Source organism: Tamandua tetradactyla, chromosome 2, assembly GCF_023851605.1.
Source record: "Tamandua tetradactyla isolate mTamTet1 chromosome 2, mTamTet1.pri, whole genome shotgun sequence".
NCBI classification, from domain to species: Eukaryota; Metazoa; Chordata; class Mammalia; order Pilosa; family Myrmecophagidae; genus Tamandua; species Tamandua tetradactyla.
Genome location: NC_135328.1, coordinates 166,115,414 through 166,133,127, shown reverse-complemented (window position 1 = coordinate 166,133,127; position 17,714 = coordinate 166,115,414). Strand labels below are relative to the sequence as shown.

Sequence of the window (17,714 nt, the reverse complement as noted above, 5' to 3'; positions counted from 1 at the left end):
AACATCCAAAGTAATCCTATCAAAATAATTACACGTCTCAAAGTCAACAGGAAATCACAAAGCATATGAAGATGAAGACAGATATAGCCCAGCCTAAATCAAATTAAAACACTGGTAGGGACACAGACTTTGGAACAACTAATTAAAGTTCTTCATATAATTCTACCAAATAAATTCAATCTTGACACAGAGGATCAAGAAGATGCTAGAAAAGCATAAAGCGGAATTTGAAAAAATAAATAGAAAAATAGCAGATATCACAAAGATGCTGCAGATCAAATCAAAAGTATACGAGAGTCACAGAACAGCAGATTTGAAGAGGAAGAAGAAATAATAAGTGAACCAGAAGACAGGACAACTGATTTTAAACGTACAAAAGAACAAATGACCAAAAAGATGGAAAAATTTGAATCAGATTTCAGGGAAATGATGGACAAAACAAAGTGCACAAATATAAGAATCATCGGTGTCCCAGAAGGAAAAGAGAAGAGTAAAGGATCAGGAATATTAGTTGAAGATATAATGGGGGAAAACTCGCAAACCCTTATAAAGGACATAAATATGGAAATCAAAGAAGTCCAGTGAGCTCTAAATAGAATAAATCCAAATAGGCCTTCCCAAAGACACATACTAATCAGTCTGTCAAATGTTGAAGAGAAGCAGAAAATCCTGAAAGTGGCAAGAGAACAGCTATCTACTACATATAAGGGAAACCACATAAGATTTAGTTTGGACTACTCAACTGGCACTATGGAGGAGAGAAGGCATTGATATGATATATTTAAGATACTGAAAGACAAAGCCTTCTAGCCAAGAGTTCTCTACCCAGCAAAACTGCCCTTCAAAAGTGAGGAAGAGAATACAATTCTCACAGTCAAACAAATAATGAGAGAATCTGTCAACAAGAGACTGGCCCAATAAGAAATATTAAAGGGAGTTAGTTCTGCAAGCAGAAAAAAAAGATAGGAGAGGGAGGTCTGAAGGAGGATACAAAATTGAAGAGTACCAGTAAGAATAATTTAAAGGATAAAAAGGGAAAGAGGGAAAAGAAAATACAGATTTGACAAATAAAATCCAAAGGATAAGATGGTGGATTCAAGAAACCCCATTACAGTAATAACTCTGAATGTTAATGGATTAAATTTGCCAATTAAAAGATACAGAGTGGCAGCATGGATTAAGAAATATAATTCAGCTATACGCTGCTTAGAAGAGACTCATCGTAAACACAGGAATGCAAACAGACTGAAGGTGAAAGGATGGGAAAAGATGTTTCATGAAAGCTGTAACCAAAAGAAAGCAGGAGTAGCTATACTGATATTGAACAAACAGACTTTAAATGTAAAGACATTATAAGAGACAAAAAAGGACACTATATATATTAATAAAAGGGACAATTCACCAAGAAGAAATAACAATCATAAATGCTTATGCTCCCAATTCAGGAGCTCCAAAGTACATGAGACAAACATTGGCAAAACTGAAGGGAGCAACAGACATTTTAACACTAATAGTAAGAGACTTCAATACACCACTCTCTTCTACAGATAGAACAACCAGACACAGGATCAATAAGGAAATCAAGAACTTAATTTAATAAATGAATAAGACCTAAGGGACATATATAAATCATTACACCCCAAAACACTAGGATATATATTCTTCTCTAGTGCTCATGGAACATTCTCAGGATGGATTATATGCTGGGACACAAAACAAGTCTTTATAAATTTAAAAACCACTGAAATTACTCAAAACACTTTCTCTGCTCACAATGGAATGAAGCTGGAAGTCCATAACCACCAAAGAATAAGAACTTTCACAAATATATGGAGATTAAAGGGGAACTTATTAAGTTGCAAGTGTACAGTTCTAAGGCCATGAAAATATTCAGATTAAGACCAGGCTATGAAAATGTTCAAATTAAGGCACCAACAAGAGGTTACCTTCGTGCAAGAAAGGCCAATGAAGTTCAAGGTTTCTCTCTCAGCTAGAAGTGCATATGGTGAAGTCTGCTAACTTTCTTTTCCAGCTTATCATTTCATGAAGCTCCCCTGAGGGTGTTTCCCTTCTCCATCTTCAAAGGTCTCTGGCTATGTGGGTTCTAAAGCTTCTTTCCAAAACGGTTCCCTCTTAGAGGTCTCCATTAAGCAACCACACCTTGGATGAGTGGAGACACATCTCCACGGAAAGAATCAGAAAGGTCCCATCCAGTAATAGTGAATGAGGATTAAAGGACAAGGACTTTCTAGGGCACACAGAGATTCAAATCGGCACACCACTTATAATTAATACTCTGCATGAGTGTATACATTTCTATAATTGATGGAAGAACTAAATAAGACACTCTTAAACAACCAGCGGATCTGAGAAGACATTGCTAGAGAAATCGGTAGCTATCTGGAAACTAACAAAAATGAGAATAAAACATATCTGAATGTATGGAATGTGGCAAAGCTGTCGTGAAAGGAAAATTTATTGCCATAAACGCTTATATTAAAAAGGAAGAAAGAGCAAAAATCAAGGACTTAACTGCTCACCTGGAGGAACTTGAGAAAGAATAGCAAACTAACCCCAAAGCAAATAGATGAAGAGAAATAGCAAAGATTAAAGCAGAGTTAAATGAATGGGAGAACTAAAGAACAATAGAAAACAAATCAATAAAACCAAAAATTTCTTTGAGAAAATCAATAAAATCAATGGACCACTAGGAAGACTGATAAAGAAAAAAAGAGAAAGGATGCAAATAAACAAAATCTGAAATGAGAGGGGCTCGTTAGCACAGACCCTGAAGAAATAAAAAAATCCTAAGGGCTATGAATAATTATGAACAACTATACACCAACAAACTATACAACTCAGATGAAATGGACAAATTCCTGGAAACACATGAATAAGAGACACTGACTCAAGAAGAAATAGAAGATCTCAAGAAACTAAACACAAGTAAAGAGATTTAAACAGTCATAAAAAATCTTCCTACAAAAAGTCCGGGGCCAGACTGCCTTACAGGGGAATTTTATCAAACATTCCAAAAAGAATACCAATCCTGCTCAAACTTTTCCAAAAAATCAAGGAGGGAACACTAGCTAACTCATTTTATGAAGCTAACATCACTTTAATACCAAAACTGGATAAAGATACTATAAGAAAGGAAAACTACAGGTCAATCTCTCTAAGAAACATAGATGCAAAAACTCTCAAAAAGATACTAGCAAATCGATTTCAACAACACATTAAAAGATTATATACCATGACCAAGTGGGGTTTATACCAGAAATGCAAGGATGGTAAAACACAAGAAAATAGATTTATGTAATATAGCACATTAAGAAATCAAAAGGGAAAAATGACATGATTATCTCAATTGATGCTGAAAAAACATTCAACAAAATTAAACATCCTTTTCTAATAAAAACACTTCAATAAGTAGGAATCAAAGGTAACTTCCTCAATATGATAAAGGGCATATATGACAAACCTACAGCCAGTATCATACTCAATAGAGAGAGACTGAAAGCTTTCCCCCTTAGACAGGAACAAGACAAGGATGCCCTCTGTCACCACTACTATTTAATATTGTATTAGAAGATCCAGCCAGAGCAATTGGGCAGGAAAAAGAAATAAAAGGCATCAAAATTGGAAAGGAAGAAGTAAAACTTTCATTATTTACAGATGACATGATATTAAACTTGGAAAATCCTGAGAAATCTACAACAAAGCTTCTTGAGCTTATAACAAATTCAGCAAGTTGGTGGGATACAAAATTAATGGGCAAAAATCAGTAATGTTTCTTTACACAAGCAATGACCTAACTGAAGAGTCAATAAAGGAAAAAACTCCATTGAAAAGAGCAACAAACACAATCAAGTACCAGGAATAAACTTAATTAAAGATGTAAAGGACCTATATACAGAAAACTACATAACATTGCTAAAAGAAATCAAAGCTCTAAACAGATGGAAAGACATTCCCTACTCATGGATAGGAAGGGTAAATGCAGTTAAGATGTCAATTCTACCCAAATTGATACAGATTCAGCGCAATACCAATCAAAATTCCAACAACCTACTTGAAAACTTGGAAAAGCTAGTTACCAAATTTATTTGGAAGGGAAAAAGACCTCAAATAGCTAAAAATATCCTTAAAAAAAAGAACAATGTGTGAGGACTAACACTTCCTAATTTCAAAGCCACAGTGGTCCAAACAGCATGGTACTGGCACAAAGACAGAAGTACTGGCCAATGGAATTGAATCGAGAGTGCAGAAATAGACCACCAAATCTATGGTCAATTGTATTCAAAAAGGCCCCCAAATCCACTGAATTGGGACAAAATCATCTTTTCAATAAATAAATATGGGAGAACTGCATATCAATAGTCAAAAGAATGAAAGAGGACTCTTACCTTATACCTATACAAAAATGAACTGTGGGTCAAATAACTAAATGTACAAACCAGTACCATAAAACTCCTAGAAGGAAATATAGGGAAACATCTTCAAGACCTAGTAATAGGAGGTAGCTTCCTAAACTTTACACCCAAAGTACAAGCAATGAAAGAAGAAATAGATAAATGGGATCTCCTCAAACTCAAATGCTTTCGTGCATGAAAAGACTTTGTCAAAAAGATGAAGAGGTAGCCAACTCAACGGGAGAAAATATTTGGAAATCACATATCAGATAAAGGTTTGATATCCTGTACATATAAAGAAATCATACAACTCAACAACAAAAGAACAAACAACTCAATTATAAAATGGGCTAAAGATATGAATACGTGTCTTTCTGAAGAGCAAATACCGATGACTAAAAAGCACAAGAAGAGATGCCCATTTTCCTTAGATATAAGGGAAATGCAGATACTACCTCACACCTATAAGGATGGCTGCTATTAACAGGAAACTACAAATGTTAGCGAGGATGTGGAGAAACTAAGACACTTATGCACTACTGGTGAGAATGTACTATGGTACGGCCACTATGGAAGACAGTCTGGCAATTCCTCAGAAAACTAAATATCGAGTTGCCTTATGACCTGGCTAAACTACTACACAGTATACACCCAGAAGAGCTGAAAGTAGTGACACAGACATTTGCACACCGATGTTCATAACTGCATATTCACAGTCACCAAAAGATAGAAACAACTCAAGTGCCCATCAACAGATGAGTGGATAAACAAAATGTGGTATATACATACGATGGAATATTTTACAGCCGTAAGACGAAATGACATCCTGAAACACATGACAAGGTGAATGAAACTTGAGGACATAATACTTATTGAAATAAGCCAGACACAAAAGGATAGATAGTATATGATTTTGTTTTTATGACTATAGTAAAGGTAAAGTCAAAGGCTTATAATACAGAATATAGGGGACCTAGAGATACACAGAAGCTAGAGATGAGTAAGCAGTTAGCTAATGAGCTTAAACATAAATATAAAGGAATGGATAGAAGTGAAGGCAGTTTATCAGTGGGTCTATAAGTAATATTGACATTTGAACGTGAATATGAGTCAAAGGAGTTGTAGAGAGCCATGTATCCCACTGATTAACACTACAAATATAAATAAGTTCTTGCATGAACTACTTCAAAGGTATGACTCCTGTATAAAGAGTGTATATCAGGGTATAGAGGAAAAAGTACTACTGCATGCCATAGGCTATGTTTAACAGCAAGACCTCAACAGTATGACAGCAATACCAGGGGTAAATAATAGGGGTGGGGGATGGGTGGGTGGGAAGACAAGAGTGTAGGGAAGTTTGGATTTTCTATTTGGTAAGGGTGTGTTTACTGGTTATTTTCTCTTGGAAGCAATGAAAATTGTCTAAAATTGAGAGTACTGATGGACTGTTAACTTTGGATACTACACATATACCTCAATGGATGGAGGTAGCTGAAGGATACACTGACTGAGAAGGAGAATGGATGGTAAACTATGGTGTATATGTATGATCGAATATTGTGCTGCTACAGAAAGGGGCAAAGTCATGAGGCACGAACACTGTGAATGAACCTGTGGGACATTGTGTGATACAAAATAAGCCTGAAACAAAAGAGCAAATATTGTATGAACTTATTTGGAAAATACTTATAAGAAAATTGGGGCCGAGATTTTAAACTCTTACAAGCCACATTTAGTTCAGAGTGGTAATTGTTATCTCTAGATTTTGAGAGGCTATGCTATATACGTATGATTTAGTATTTCCCTGGATCTTTGGGTACCTATGTGGCACCTAAGACTCAGGATAGGAGTTTTGCACTTTTGAAGATCAGCATTGCCACATACAACAACTGTTAAAGAAACTGAAAAAGATATCAAGCTTCAATTAGAGATAAGAACAAAGACCACTGAGTTGGGACTAAGGTAACTAAGAATACAGGGGTAAGGAAGATATTGACTGTAGTTTAGAACTTCACCAACTCTATGAGACCAAAGGAAGAGAAATTTATTCTGTCCAGAACCTACATTTTTGGTAGCATATATTCTAACTCAACCTGTCTGGATAGATCATTTAAACCATCCAAACACAGAGAGCCCAAAATGGGAATGAGAGCTTATAATTCTGTAGAGCTTCATGTAATGCCCAGATACATCCCAGAGTATGTCAAGCAGATAACAAAATGTACTGTCAAAACCCCTTAAGGGATAGGAGAAAAAAATATGGAACAATTAAACTCTACCACCAGGACAACCCCTGATACTGTGCCAAACATTAGGGATTCCCAAGTCAATAGGCCAAGCTCTTGATCTTGAGGCTTGCTCTTGTGAAGTTTATTTATGTAGCAGAGAAGCTTAGCCTACCTATAGTTATGTGTAAGAGTTACTTTCAGAGGACCTTTTTTGTTGCTCTAAGCCCAACTTTGCAAGTGAAATCATTACCCTCCCCACGATGTGAGATATGTTATCCAGGGGTGAAAGTCTCCCTGGCAATGTGGGATGTGACTTTCAGGGATAAGTCTGGGCCTGGCACCACAGGATTGACAATGCCTTCCTGACCAAAAAGGGGAACAGAATTGTAACCAATAAGGTATTAGTGGCTGAGAGAGTTCAAACAGAGTCCAGAGGCTACTCTGGATACTACTTTTATGCAAGCTTCACAGCTGCATATCATGGTTTGTCCAATTCCAATCAAAACCATTTCTGCCAACCCTAAAGAACACCTAGATAACTACAAAGGTTCCATGTACTGTGATTACTTTCTAGAAAACTACAACCTTCAGATGGGTTCCCAGGCCAGATAAGTCCTGAAACCCAGAGGGACCAGTCTCTTCAGAACATCAACTAGTTCCATCCCCCAACCGCTATTACAGACCGTCCTTTCCAATGTGAAAAAGTTAGAACAAGCATAGTCCAAATATCCCTAAAGATTGGGAGATAGATCAAAGGAGAAGGTGGAGTTATAGCAGAGAAGATAGGATTTAACAAATGAGTATGATTGCTGAAGCATTACATTGATATTTATTTTAGTCTCTTGTGTCTTAGAGCAGCTAGAAGGATAAACCTGAAATTGTGAACCGTAACCGATACCAAACTCTGAAATCTGTTCTACAACTAACTGCTGCAGTGTACTTTGAAACATATTGCTTTTTTGTATATATGTCATTTTTCATTATTAAAAAAAAAAAGCCAAGGGTATGAAGAATAGAGATAAAAATAATACCTGTCCCTCATGCCTAAAGAACAGACAGATATATGTGTGCCAGTTTGAAAGGATTTATATGCCCTAAAAAAAGCCATGTTTTAATCCTAATCAATCTTGTGGGAGCAACGGTTTCTTCTAATCCCTATTCAGTACTATAGCTTGGAAAATGATTAGATTGTCTCCATGGAGATGCAACTCAATCAACTGTGGGTATTAAACTTGATTGGATGGTGACACATCTCCACCAATTCTATGTGGGGCTTGATTAGTTTACTGGAATCCTATAAAAGAGGAAGCATTTTGGAAAAGGTTGGAGATTCTAAGAGAGCAGAGAATGCCACAATGCTAAAGCAGAGCGTCTACGAACCTTTTGAGAATGAGGAGAGAGCTGCAGAACTACGACAGAAGGACAAGAGAACCACAGAGTCCATCAACCAGCGACCTTTGGAGAAGAAGGCAAGTGCCTCCTGAGGAGCTTCATGAAACAAGAGGCCTGGAGAGAAAGTTAGCAGATGCTACCATTTTCACCATGCGCCCTTCCAGCTGAGAGAGAAACGCTGAACATCACCGGCCTTCTTGAGCCAAGGTATCTTTCCTTGGATACCTTAGATTGGACATTACTATAGACCTGTTTTAATTTGGACAATTTCACAGCCTTAGAACAATAAACTAGCAACTTATTAAATTCCCCCCTTTAAAAAGCCATTCCACTTCTGGAATGGAATCACATTCCAGCAGCTAGCAAACTAGAACAATACACAAACATTTTAATTTAAAATTAGTTTATAGCTTTAATTGGTATGTGCACAAACTACAGTAGGAGGATGTGGTGGTGGGAGATCTGGGTACCTTAAAGAGAAGTAGCATTTGAGCTACCCTTGAAGAGTGAACTGTTAGCCAGGCAGATGAAATGTTCCAGGGAGGCAGCAGAGAACTGAGAAATATATGGCACCTAAACTGCAAGGGAGAGCAAGGAATAGGAAGGTACAAGATAAAACCAGAAAAGACAGGAGCTTGAAGACCTTGAAAGAAAGAGCTTAGATTTGATCTAAAGGAGATGAGGAACCACCAAAGATTTTTGAGTAAGATCATCCCATGTTAAAATATTCATTTTAGACAGATCATTCTTGTGGCAGGGAAGCAGTAAGGAAAAGGACAGGAATGAAACCAGCAAGAGTGGGGAAAGAGAGAAGAGAACGGGCATGAGAAGTTAGACTCAACAGGCTATTCAATAAGAAAAGAGAGTAAGGAGTGTAGGGTAACTTAGACCGGCGAAAGGATTCTGGGACAACTCAGAATGCTGTTGTCATTCACAGTACGAAATACTTTCATATTTTCTAGGATATGAAATATATTTTAAATTGCTAACAAAATGCTTCACTGTAAATTCCCAACTATAGGTTTGAGAGAATAATTCAATCAACCAAAAGTGACAATATTGGAATGAGAAATGGAAAGAAAAAAGAAGCAAAAGAAACGTTGACCTGTTAACAAAAAGCCACGTTCTAAAAGCATAGTAGGCAAGAAAGAAAAGTCTTGCCAATAAAACACCTGAACAAGTCTTTCAGAAAAAGATTTTAATCCCAGAAAACATTTTGTAAACCTACTAATAGAGACTATACCATATTGTTTACCAAATTACTGTTTTATAAAACGTTTCTGACAAAGACACAAATTTAAGTGAAAAGCACCTCAAATAATGCCAATCAAATTTCACAATCCAAATAACTGGCTAGATACTACAGGAAAGCAAATTTCATGGCACAATAACAAAGCTGAAGTGGGAAGACTTTGGTGGACACATAAGGTATTATTCATCGCTAAAAGGAAAATCCTATGTTCAACTCAGCTCTAGGAAAATATTCCATATGCTTAAGCATTTTAATTTCTAGGAAGATTATCAGAATAAAATTTCAAACTAATTGCATTAGCTCTTTTCTTCAGAACAACAACAACAAAAAAACAAATCTAAAGTTATATAATCTATTAACTAATTAAGGTTAATCTCTAAAACAGATCCTACTTCCCTCACAGAACATAAACACATAAAATCTAAAAAATGTAAGCCACAAATGATGGGAGCCAGGTTTCCCACTGTTGGAGAGAGAAATGAACCCATAACCATATCATGATAAAATGGCTACAAAATACTTTGCCAAAAGTTCATCACAGAGATTAACAGCAACAAACATCACCTACTAATGAGAGCTTAACAAAATTTTTTAAAAATCAATTGTGATTAAAAAATTCGACAATACTGAACAATAAAAATTCCTATGATAATAATGGGAATGAGAAAAACAAATTTAAAAAAGAACCTAACTCCGTAGAAGGTGAGAAAAAAACATTTACTCTTTGAAACTGAAGTACAACTTTTTTGGTAGTGTTTCCTGAGAGTCAAGTGTCCCTTATAAATGCATTTTCCAGGTATCTGAAGCTTATTTTCTTATGCAACCAATCTTCTTCTCCAGCATTTTTTTTTTATTTTAAACTAAAACCTTACAAAAATGTGTTATTCATTACTGAAGTATCTTAAATAGAGCATACTGGAACCTGTTCTTGAAGGCGGCATCATTAAAAATATAGTTATCCTCTCAAGGGTAATGAGATCCACAAAGCTGTTCAAGTAACCCTGCACAAATTGGCTAGCTTACTTTGGTTGAGTCTGCTTGTGATGTTTTACCGTTCCCTCCTTTACCACCAAGCTGCTAGCTGTTACTTCTCACCATTGTCAAACATTTGTCTTTAACAGCTCATCACCTCATGTTTGGATTGCTACAAGATCCTTCTAATTTGTTACCTCTAATTTGACAGGAACTTTAATACTAAAACCTATCAGAACTGTGTTAAATCAAGTGGAAACAAAAATAAGTGAAATGCATGAACCTGAAAGCACTGACTTTATGGAGCATTTTGAAATGGCTCAATCTTATGTATTTTGTGTTTACTTCCTTACTTCTCTCTGGCATTCCAAGAGAGAAGTAAGAAAAACTGAACTCAAGATATGTAAAGCATTATTCTACGAATCTTTCTAAATACAACAGCTCTTATTAAAAGTGAAATTTTGCCACCTTCACACTTAGATTTGAGTAAAAGAAATGTTATATGATATTTTGACATTTAGCCCCAAAATAAGTAGCACATTGAATGTCTGCCATTTAAACTGTATGAGTTGAAACACTTTCCTCAAATTGTTAAAATATTACATTAAGTTATCTATTATTGTAATTGGTTTCAAATTTTAACCTAACAGTTATGCTATTCTACTATGATTTCAGTAGAACCACTAACTCACAGACGCACAAAGCACTTTCTTTACGCCAAATTGTATTCATGTTAACAGCAAATGGCCAGGTAATTACAAGGTGAGAGTCCAACCATTAGATGAACTCATTGGCCTAATTTCTGAAGGAGATACATATACTAGATCATAAATAAATATTTATTTCAAAATTAGGCTATCCTGACTTGTTTTTCAGATCCACTATTTTCATTTCATCTACTTTTAACTAATTTTTGGAATTACTGAATTTTATATTCTAAACCTTTAAATGATATTGGGTGGTATTTTGTTGTTTTTTAATTTAACAAATCACAGTAAACTGAAATCACTAGTAGCTAACAAATTGACTTATTTGATATTTAGTGCACATTCAAATATACTAGGATTGTTTTATATTAGAAAAAAGAAACATGAATATTAATATAAATCTTAATATATAAACACTGGTGGTGTAATTCATTTATAACTACAGAAAACAAAAAAGAAATGATGTAAGTTAAGGAACAACAAATTAATGTGACTTTGATTTAGAGGTATTATACTAGGACCAGCTTTGGGGTTCTTAACTTAAAAAAACAAACAACAAAATCTTGCAAATACTAGCAAAATGCCTGCAGGAGTAATGTCCACACTGAAACAGAAACAAAACAAGCTATATTTTTTAGATTCCAATATTAAATGTCACTTTTAGAAATGTTACAGCAAAACCGAACATTTAAAAAAAAGTATTTCCTCAGTTACTATGAAACCTCACTTTAAAAAAAATTCATTTTAATGTTTCCTAAAGACAAAATAAGATTTAATAATGAACTATGTGCATTTCACAGTTTGTTGAATTTTATAAGGTACCTGCTACAGTACCTGATTCTGATTTCTACTGATCCCTGGATAGGATCACGATTCTTAAAGGACCAACTCTCCTGTCCTCTGTAGAGGGCAAGCGGAACATTATTTAGTGGCCACAGGGATTTACATTAGCCATGTAACTAATAGCGAAGAATTCTGACAGTGGTGGTTGGGGGCGGTGTGTGTTTAAACATCAGGATAAGTTATTTAGAGCAGCTGTGAGATCTCACTCTCTAATAACAGAGCAGACTCTTATTTGCCTTGGAATGGTTTTGAAGTATTGATTCAAAATCAAAACTGGACAGCTTCTCAAATATATATACATAATATATATAATTATATTAGAAGTCAATTGTTTTTACTTCCCAAATTTTAATTTTTAAACCAAACCCTAATTATAGCAGGGCCCCAAATTACTAAACTGATTTACCTAACTAGCTACATGACCTCGGGAAGTCACTTCTTGTAAAACATGAGGCTGGGACTAAGATCCACTAGAATGCAACCTCCATGTTCTGTTTACCACCTTACTCGCAGCCCCTGAGACTCCAAGGGCACCAAATGTTTACTGAATGAAAGGATCATTCCTGTTCTAAAACTACACGTATAAAATAAACTCAATCACTTTTTCTCTTTTAATCAATTAGATTTTAACCTGTGTATTCCCAAATGTTTTTAGAGGATACCAAAACAGAAATTTCCTATGAAACAAATACAAATTTATATAATCTAAAATAAGGTAATCAGTTTTAGTTATAAAAAGGGCAAATTATACAATATTTGAAAACCTTTACCCAATCTTTCTATACATTTTTCTTCATTCCCTTTAACCCTTTACTGTGTCCTGCTCCTTTTTCCTCTGAAGGGAGACAGCTGGTAGAAAAAGTACTGAACTCTAGTAAGAGCGACTGAGTTGAAGCCCCACCTCTTCAATTAACTGGTTCTGTGGGGACAAGCTACTTCCCTTTTGGGGATAGAAAGGCTGCATATGCGAAACAAGGATGCTGAACTAATTATTAATTTCTAAAGTTTTCTGCTTTAAATATTTATGATTCTCCTTTCATTACATCCATTATTCTATCCCTAATGCCTCAATTCAGTGCCCACATCATTCCTAGACTTTAACAGATGTTTCTTTCCCTCTTTATTTTTTCTTCTCATCCATACTTCTATCAAATGAATCCAATCCTAAACCTATGAGTAGAGGAGTCCAGCAGACTGAAAAGCACACCAGCTTTGAAGTCAGAGAGACCCAGATTCAAATTCAGATTCTGATACTAAGTAATCGTAGCTCTAAAATAGTGATGCTATTAGCTCTCACTGAGAATTAAATAAAATATATAAAGCACCCCAAACAGTGCCTGACACACTGTGGATGCTCAACAATAATTAGCACCTTTCCCTATTTATCAAGACTAAAATAGCCTCAGTATCCCAATGTCTACAGCAAGAAGGATGATCAACAAGTTGCACAGGTGACAGGCAGGAAGATTCTTAACATCACAGAGGCAAAAACTGAGTCAAACGTCCTCACCAAGCTCCTGTATGTAAGCAAAGTGTCTGCCTGAACTTTTGCTAATATGCTTCATGAGTAAAGCAACCTTGGTCATCAGTGCCTCTTATACTCTCAAAAGTAAATGAGGTAGCCTCCCCTAGGTCAAATCCACAGGTCAAGAGGATATATATGAAGACCTGACACACTTCTTCAAAACACTGTTGGATTTTTTTACCTGAAAGCAAACTCCTCAGCCTGCCATTCATGCCAAAACATGCCACTCCCAACTCTTTATACTTAACTGTACCAGCAATAAACTAACATTAATATAACATCACACATTATAATTTAATGATTTTTCAATCATAGGAAATTGAGAGGAAAACAAACTGGGCTTTGTAAAGTTATAGAAGCTAACTTCAGAAAAAAGAATGACTTTTTCCTTTATTTCAAAACTGGAAGGAATGACAGGGGCTGGAAAAGAGAAGTTCATTTCTTAAAGTTATTTTAATACAGTTATTTAATTATGTAGGAATTTTTTTTTAAAAATCCCCAAACTAGGTATAACAAAAATTTTTACTTCCACACACTAGTCAATGATACAGCTGAGGGTAACAGACGGCAATCTATCAACAGTGTGACTATCTGGAGAACAAAAAAAAAAATCTTACTAAGAAAGGTAATTTTTTTTTTTTTGAGGTGCTACCGTATTTTCAAGCTACTTCTGCCAGAGCAACTGCTGCAAAAGCACATATTAAAAGGTTGTAACACTGCTCTAGGAAAAATCCTTTCAGAAGGTTCAGCTTCATTAAGAATTAACCAAATTCCTATCTCTATTTAAAAAACACAAACCTACTAATCTGCGCTCTGTGCTCTTCTGTGATCAGGCCCAGCTACTCAAGTGGACCCGTGAAAGGCACTTTCCAATGAATCTGACCCAAATTCCTGATACTGCTACCATTTTTCTGCAAGGTAATTATTCACTAGCACTATTGCTTCTGGATGATCTTTTGTCTTTACTATAGCAAAAGTCCATTTTCTTCCCATGTTCTTTGCTCATATCCAGAACTAAACTTAAGGCCTAGTTTTTGCCACCTAGACTTGAGATCTGATCAAGGAGGTGGCCTCAATCACCCTTTTTCAACAGACCCTTTTCCCACTCCTGTTTTATCTCTGACCCTGTTTGCTTTTGCTCTGCATATCACGTCCAGTAGGACAATAATTCCTCTCACAGATCTAGCTTTTCCTCTTTCCTGACCTTAACTATGACCAATACTGTCCTCACTCAAGTTGGTCCCAGCCTCATCCTTCAATTCCAATCCCCACTACTGCCTAGTACCTCTTCAGATGTGATTCCTGCCCAGGCCTCTTACCCTAACCTCCCTCAGTTCAATTCCCACCTCTTTAATACCTGATCTTACAAAAGACGGGACCCATCAACCCAGATCTTACTGCAACTGGGGCCTCTCTCCCCACCTTACATCAAGTTGTGTCACTCCTCTTTCTGATCCTTGGTTAAAACCCAAACCTCATTCCTAACCCCAGCAGTTTTCCTCTAAGGCCACTACTCTAGTTGGCCCATCCCACTTTTTGTCTGACTCTGAACCTGGTACTTCCCTTAACCTTACACTTACATCTGCTAGAAGTCTCCAACCCTAGCCTTGCTTACTAGTACCCCATTTCTGACCCTACACTCCCACCCCATACACAAGTCTTCCCATCACATACTCGAGGCCAATCCATCTGTCTTCCCCCATCTCGGATGCTAGCCTAGTACCCTCCTCCCCAAACCCGATCCTAGCCTTGGCCCGTTCCTTCGATGTGCTCAGTCCCAGCCTAGGAGACCCTCCCTACCCCGCGACTCTAACTCCCATTCGGACCCCTCCCAGGTGGATCCCTCTCCTCACGTGACCCCATTCCGGTGACACCCTGACCAGACTGGAGCCTGGTGCTCCATTCCCTTTCAGTGCCTCCCGTATTATAACCACTTTCCAATACTCCATCCCGGCTCCAAGCCCAAGGGGGGTCCCCTCCCCAGGGAACTCCAGCCCCGGAACCTCTCCCGCGAGGGTCGCGAGTTGCCCCTTCCTTACCTCAGCGTCCACCACCTCATGGTAGGCGGGAGGGGGGTCGAAGCCACCCCCGCCTCCGGTGCTCCCGCCGCGGGAGGGACCGCCGCCGCCCTCACCCCCGCCGTCACCCCGCGGGCCCCCGCCAGGCCCGGGGCTCGGGCCGCCGCCGCCGCTGTCCATGGGCTCGTACCCGCCGTAGTCCAGGCCGGGCCGCTCGTTAGTGAGCAGCGCCACGGCCTCGTTGATGTCGTTCTTGGCCAGACGCAGGGCCTTGCGGATGGTGGCGGGGTCCGAAAAACCCATGCACAGCAGGGTGGTCATGTGCTGCTCCTCCTCCGATTCCATGGCTCGGGCCTCAGGGCCGCGCCGGCCGGCAAGCGGGAAGGCTGCGGGTCCCGGGCCTCGCGGCGCCGCCTCCGCGCCACACCCGCGCCCGGGCGGGTCCCTGTGCTCCTGCCCTGCGTGTTCCGCAGTCGCGGGGCCAGACTGGGTGCGGGCGTGGGCGCCGCGAGCCGAACAAGAGCTGTGGGGCGCTCAAGCGCGGCGGCTCCCGGGCCCAGCCCTGCGCGCCGCCATGTTGGCCTCCTCCCTCCTCTTACTCCTCCTCCTGCTCCTCCAGGGGCCGGGAGGGCCGCGCCTCCGCTCCCGGAAGCTGGCCGAGCCGCGATGGAGCTCGCCTTTTACAAGTGAGGGATGGTGGTCGAGGTGTTTTTTCCTTTAAATAAAAGAGCGAAAGGAAAGGCTGCGCCACGGAACGTCTCTAGGGCGAAAGGGCGGCCGTGAGGCCCAGGCAAAGGCGAGGGAGCGTCGTCCGCGATCGCCGCCGCCAGCCCATTTCTTCAGCAACTGGTTCCCCCAGGAGCGGGAGGGGCAGGAGCCAAGTGCAGCTCGCAGTGCTGAATATGTCTCTTCAGCCTACTCCGAGCCTCCTGGATCCCCCCCGAGCGGTTCTGATTGAAGGTCCCAGTCGTGCTGGTGCTTCCATCCACGCTTCCACCCCCAAACTTCCTCGGAGTCCCGACTGGACTTCCCTTCCTGGGCTCGCTCACCCCGGCGCGGCCCGAAATGCACACCACCCTGAATAGAGTTCACTCAGCCGCGACTGTGCTCTCCCTCCAATCCTGCCTGAAATGCACCGCAATTCTGAAGTAAATTCACCCAAATCCCATGGAAATTCACCCACAACACTGTCTGAAATGCACCTCAACGTCGATTTATATTCCGTCCCCAAAGCAAGCATATCGACCCACCCGAGCTTAAACTCACCCCCACATACACCTGGCAGAAATGCCTCCAGTCCTCACTGAAACGATCCTAAACCGGTTGAAATTAATTTCTAACCCTTACCGAATTTTCCTTCCAACATAAACTGACCACCTGCCCCCACCTGACTGAAATCGACGAAACTGTTTTCGCTGAAATTTTCTGAGTGTCTGAAATATATTCTCCCAAACCGAACTCTAAATCCAAGTGCTTTCTCTATGAAAACCTCCGAAAACTCAGACTGCATCATCTCTTTTAGGCGCCACTCACACACACCTCCGATTTGTGCTTCCACCCAGATACTGACCCACCCACCCCCATCTCTACTGCAGTCTTTGGCTCGGAATTCCCTTTGTTTCTACCCTTGGAGGGGGACATCTCACTCCTATTTGTTTCTGTCTTTGAGCATTCAGTCCTCTTCCCCATTTTAAAGGTCTGCTTTCTTTGTTTCTCTTTCCACCTTTAGCATTTAGAGCTCTAGGACCGTATTTACAGACCCTCCATTCTACTTTCTAAGTCCTGGCCCTTACTATTTTTCCTCCTTCATGTTTCTTCAATTTATACTTCTCCTAGGTTCTTTGCCCACTGTCGCTGTATCCTGATGCCTTTTCTTTTATCTCACTACATACTTTCTTAGTTTATCTCCTAATGCCTTCACCCTGGCTTCTTACTGAACCTGAAGTCTACCAATTAACCTTTCTTTCTCATCCCATCAAATTCTTCCTGTTGTCAACCCAGCAATCACTTAAATCTCTACATACCCCATATCTTAAAATTAGTTGCAGAACTCAGACATTTTTTCTGTGCTCTGTCAGCATATTTTCCCCTGGACCATGAACCCTTCTGGCCTAGTGATCTGTTACCTATGTTTATAAACACCAGCCATATGATCTACAGGGTGAATTTTTCACTATTGTTTACATTTATATGAAATAACTATATCCATCTCACTAATCGAAGGCTAGATTATAGCTTAAAGACTACCTAATATAATAATGATGTAAAGTATCTTAATTGTGAATGAAAATTACAAAATTAATCCTTCCTCTTTCACCTTTTTGAACAAAGAAAACCTACCAAGGAAGAATGCCCATAGTTGAAT

The 17,714-nt window shown here is 39.0% G+C and overlaps 1 protein-coding gene across 1 annotated transcript in view; it reads right to left on the bottom strand.

Moving 5' to 3' along the window:
* Positions 1-15,755, bottom strand: part of USP24 (ubiquitin specific peptidase 24) — a 151,063-nt gene extending 135,308 nt beyond the window's left edge. The window contains exon 1 of the mRNA XM_077149527.1: positions 15,371-15,755. Coding sequence (XP_077005642.1) covers positions 15,371-15,694 — 324 coding nt within the window. The 5' untranslated portion in view covers positions 15,695-15,755. The remainder of the gene's footprint in view (positions 1-15,370) is intronic.
* Positions 15,756-17,714: the final 1,959 nt, after the last annotated feature.